This window comes from Pangasianodon hypophthalmus, chromosome 24 (genome assembly GCF_027358585.1).
Source record: "Pangasianodon hypophthalmus isolate fPanHyp1 chromosome 24, fPanHyp1.pri, whole genome shotgun sequence".
Taxonomy (NCBI): domain Eukaryota; kingdom Metazoa; phylum Chordata; class Actinopteri; order Siluriformes; family Pangasiidae; genus Pangasianodon; species Pangasianodon hypophthalmus.
The window spans coordinates 8,966,769-8,972,150 of record NC_069733.1 but is presented as its reverse complement, the minus strand read 5'-3'; the positions used below and the strand labels follow the sequence as shown (position 1 = coordinate 8,972,150).

At 39.3% G+C, this 5,382-nt stretch overlaps 1 protein-coding gene across 1 annotated transcript; it reads left to right on the top strand.

Moving 5' to 3' along the window:
• The first annotated feature begins 149 nt into the window (after positions 1-149).
• Positions 150-5,171, top strand: LOC113536953 (uncharacterized). Its single transcript, XM_026931141.3, has 5 exons — positions 150-315; positions 436-534; positions 667-1,191; positions 2,863-3,054; positions 3,631-5,171. The coding sequence occupies exons 1-5, from the start codon at positions 309-311 to the stop codon at positions 5,169-5,171; spliced, it is 2,364 nt and encodes a 787-aa protein (XP_026786942.3). The 5' UTR covers positions 150-308.
• Positions 5,172-5,382: the final 211 nt, after the last annotated feature.

Sequence of the window (5,382 nt, the reverse complement as noted above, 5' to 3'; positions counted from 1 at the left end):
TCATGTGATGTCATTTTGTCATTGTTTCCTTTTGTTTTTCATGATTTTTATGAGCAATCATTCGTGAGCATTTCAGGTTATATTTATATTTTGGAGTTTCTGTGGGTCAGACACGGTGTGTAGGAGCGTTACCCGACTGGAACACCTTGATTTATGCCTCAGAGATGTCTGCTGTATCCTTGACAATCCACTGCAGTCACAGATGTAGCGTAGCAACAGGTAGTTTATCATCAGTGGGGGTTTCATGATCTCGGGTATTTGCTGGATGGATGGTCACTTAGAGTGTGGCAGACGTAAACTTTTGGAACATGAAAGGTAGGTGTAGAGCCATGGCAATTTTTTTTGGTAGTGTAAAATAGACAAACCAAAACAAACTGATCTGTTTTTTTGTTTGTTTGTTTTTTGTTTTGTTTTTTCCCCCTATACTCTGTTTAGCTTTTTTCCTGGTCTGGGGAATTTTTCAAAGTTTGGGCTTTGTGTGTTCTGAGAGCTGTGTGCAGGCACAGGACTATGTTTGCAACCAAATCCCAACAGGTAAGTGATTTTATCTTTCTATACAGAACAAAAAAGATTATTTAAGATGCAGAATGTCAGTCAGATAGTGAAGGCCATCTGATTCTTGGCTTAAATCATATTTCTACCTGTTAATGTGTATCATCCTTCTAGGCTATCCTCCTGGCCTGTCCTCTCTGGTGTTTTTTGTGAGGAACATGGGTGAGATCAACACGACCGTTTTTAACTACACTAATCTGTCCTCAGTCACCAGCCTCACTATGACACAAAGTGGAATTACAGCTATAGTACCAGGGGCATTTGCCCAGTTCCAAAGTCTCATGATGCTCAATTTACGCAATAATGATCTCTCCCTAATTACCTCAGACTGGTTTATCCATAAAGAGGTACTAGAGAGCCTAATCTTGACAAATAATAGCATTACGGCTTTGAACGAAAATTCCTTTGCTGGCCTTGTGGGACTCTTAAACCTGAACCTGGCCCAGAACCAAATTCGCACTATTACATCAGATAGCTTTCGCTTCCTGATTAGGTTGAAACATCTGGACCTGTCCCACAATAAGCTAAGACATTTGAGTGTGGACACCCTCATTCCATTAAACAACACGAAAATCCTTTTGCACGGAAACCCCTGGGACTGCTCCTGCAGTGTATATGAGTTCTCTCTCTATCTAAGAGGTAAGTGTTAAACAATTTATCTACAAATGAGAGTTAGGAATATGACAATGTTTATACCTTTTTATTTGCTCAAGTGGTTGGTAGAAAAGAGGTTTTCTGGAGCAAAATGAGCAATGATTATGCTTGGCTGAGGAATTGAAAATATGTAATGCAATATGTGTTAATCAACATTCATCATATTGCCTCCTTTGTCAATCTTTTTGTAAAGTAGTATGTAAATGGTTTTATAGTCCAAACTGACCTAAAATTCCTGCCAGATTTTAAAAAAGTCTCAGTATGGCAGATTTCTTCTTACTCATGTGTGCATGTTGATAAATGCCGTCACCTGTAAATTACCAAGTACCTTCATGGCACAGCTGATTTGCATCTGGTGACACCCACAGAACTCTATAAAAGGCAAAGCTCACAGAGAGCTGAAAATAACAGTATGATGACTGAACAGTGAAAGAGCACCTCTTAAAGGGCATGTGTGCTAAATCTATCTTGCTAATGTCATAGGGTGCCATTTCTTTTGTCCTTAATAAATGAAATTTTCACAAAATGTTCTTTAAATTCATGTGTGGTTGAAATTAATTAAACTATTTATACATGACAATGTAGACTGTATACAAGTTGCAGTAACTGTTCTTCCAAACGATTTATGAATAAATTCATTTGTACCCAGTTTTGACAAATGAAGCCCAGTGATGGCACTTTCAAAGTGTTGTAATTATCACTTCATTCAGTTCAGGAGGAGACTGTCAAGGTAAACAGGATTTCTAAGCACAACCATACATAATATTTCAAAGTACTAACTTGCTATTGCAACCATGTTTATTGTAAACTGAATAAAAGTTAGGTTATTTGATGCTGTGTAGAATAAATGTAGCTCTGTAGTTTAAATCAAGCTAATGCTATATAGGTAGGTCTATCACCATGAATTAGCTGACATCACACCTGACATAAAAATGAAGTGATACATAACGAGTCCTGGCTATTCAGTTACTTAGTTTTATACTTTTAAGAAATATTTTGTTGTAAAACTGTTGTGATGGTTCCACACGTAGATACTGAATAGATTTGCACCTCCCAAAAGTCTCACCCTTGCTTCAGTGGATAATGACACATGCATACTGTAGATTTATATAAAGAGAACTGTTCCTGTAATTATAAAGACAGTCCTGTGCTCGTTCCTGGACTCTTATTCACAATATACTCAAACTGAACATCCTTTCAACACACAGTACTGTTTGGCTTTATAGTATACAATTATGGAGTAATGATTTATAATAGTTTATCATCCTACTATCTGGTGTCACCCAGAACACACAGGTTCCTTTCAAAGTTTCTTCCTAATTTCGTCTCAGGGAGGTTTTCCTCGCCACTGTCACCTCTGGCTTGCTCATTCAGGATCCAAATATAAATCTACATCTGGATTTCTGGAAAGCTGTGTTGTGACAATTTTAATTTTTAATTTGGGTAGCACTGTACAAATAAAACAAAATTGAATTAAAACTTCATATCTGTTCATAGACATATAAATAACATACTGTATAATCTATAAATGTGGATTACAGTGTCTATGATGCCCAATATCGCAAGTCTACAACATGCATCTCATTTAGTATTGTCTGTAGTTAACTGTGCCTCAGCACTCTACTTGCAGTTCTAATTTGTGTGTGTTGTCTGCAGAGCTACAAAAGGCCTCCTTGCTGCAGAATGAGATGGAGGTGCTCTGTGAGAGCCCGGCTCATCAGCGAGGAAGACCTGTGTGGAATGTGTCCAAGTGTGTGAACCCTGTAACAGATGTAGCCCTTACAACCAGAAACAGCCAAACCCTCACACCAGGAAGCACTAACCTGTCTACTATTATCAGCTTAGTAGGTAGGTTTTCCTAAACACTGGAGGGACATGAACATGATTTATACCCATATTAGCATAGAAATACATGCATGTGCTGTATGTAATTTTAACATATGCATAATATGTTTGCATTCAAGTGCTCTAACATTCTAGACTTAGATTGTACAATGTAGTCAAAGATTTATACACATCTTTGTGGAGGTATGATTTCTGTTGGACACAAGTGGATGTTTCTCAATTGACAGAAGACACTGTTTTTTTTCTCTTTTTTCTTATTGTAATGCATATTGAATTTCAAGGTTGCAACAACAAAACTTGAAGTTCCTTTACCCTATCATGTAGCATGTATGCCTCAGAACAATTAACGGCTGGATGTTCTCCATTAAAAATTCAGCACTTTAATAAGCTGTATTGTTTGGAAATATGGGTTGCCCTTGTTATTTATCTCAGCTGCAGCAGAAATGGTTCTTAAATTTCTGCCAGTTGACATCTTTCTACTGGTGTCTCATTACTACCAGTAAACGACCCATCACTCCTCTAGAGGCATGTAGATTATACTATAGAATACCAGAAGATCTAATAAATATCTTCTGCCAGTGGTACTTTGTGCCCTGGTACTTGTTATCTGTGTTTTGTCAGTTTTGTACCACAGAAAACAAGAGCAAAAACATCGAGTGACCATCCAACCTTTTCCAGAAGAACAAGAAAGTGCTAGACACGCACAAGCACACTGTAGAGCAACGTCAGAAATTTCTAACAAGGTGGAATCCATTTCCTGTGACCAGAAAAGGAAACAATCAAATAATAGACTTCTATTAAGGCTGGACCAGACAGTGTTGGATTCACAAATTTACCAGATTTACAGCACAGGAATATACCAAACAAGAGAGATGACTGGCCGAGCCAAATCAGCAGGGCCGGTACTCTCTAGAACTGATGCCTCTGGGAGACGTCCAGACCCTGAAGTGGCAGATCCAGGAGTGTGGATGGTGAAGGATCAAGAAGTACATGCTGGATGGACAGAACAAGAGCTTGAGAAGTTAGATGGTAAAAATCGAAGAACTGAATCGAAGGAAAAAGAAGGCAAGTATGAAGGCAAAGAAGAAAAGAAACAAGTGGGAAAAAGTGAAATGGAGAAGAAATGTAGACATGTTGAGAAACGAGATGATGAGTTTGTCACTACTTTGAAACCAGGAGTCAAGTATGAGCAGAATTTAGAGGGTGGAGAAAAGGATGAACATGCTTTAGAGGGAAATGTAAAAGATCAGGGATTTCTGCATACTGACGACTCTGTGCCCAGTGAGGAAGAATATGATTCTGATGATGATGAATATAATTCGAGCTCCAGTTTATCAAGATCCCAACCCCCTCAGGAGCATGGTGATGGCTTCCAGCCTCTGGGAGAACATGTTGAGAACATGCCTTACCTCACTATTGGAGCTGACCCAGAAAAGCAAAGCCCAAATCCAGAGCAGATTTGCACTAAGGCTTCCACAGGACAGCTGAATTTAAGACCCATCAGGCGCACATTGTCCTGGCCTCCTACTGCAGCTCAGTGGAAAAAGCAATGGGCTCAAACCCAGCAGGTCCTCAATGTTTCTCCTAAGCTCGTTTTTGTCACGCAATATGAGTATCATATAGGCATGTTTCCCTCTGGCATATCTTCAGCTATTCCAGAAAATATCCCACAAGCCAGTTGTTCAGGGTTTCCCAAACAGCAAGCACAAATAAAGGACCTTGAACACGTTCATTCTTTGGATCCAACCACCAAACCACTATGTGAAGGGATCAGCTCTGAAGCTGCCAATGAGGTGAAGATGAGAAGCAGCAAGAAGAAAAAGACAAATCAATCTCCAAAGGATGAACAGACACAATCCATATCTGGGAGGCAGCCGAGAAGAGCAGAGAGATACGGAAGGAAAGTGCTGAGAGACAGACAGAGGGATCAGTCTCACTCCAGCTCAGGTGCACACCCTTCTGGAGGATCTCCTAGTGATGACAACTTGCTAGTGGATAATGAGTACACCTTCATAGATCTTCTACATGAAGTGGTGGAGAACCATGGTCGCTGGACACGAGACAGATGGAGGCAAAGTCATATGAACAAGCAAAAAATGAAACAAGTCGCTAAATTTTGAGGAACTACCATGACTATCCATAGAAACAACAATAGTTTAGACATGAAAAATAATTATCTTTTAATTAAGTAAATGGGCAAGAGCAAAGTATAATCTGCTCTTGTAAACTTTAAGGTCAGTGACTAAATGAACTTACACTCACCATCCACCTTATTAGGAACACCAGTTGAAGACTAGAAAAAGACCGGTGAATCTTCAACTGTCCAGTTTC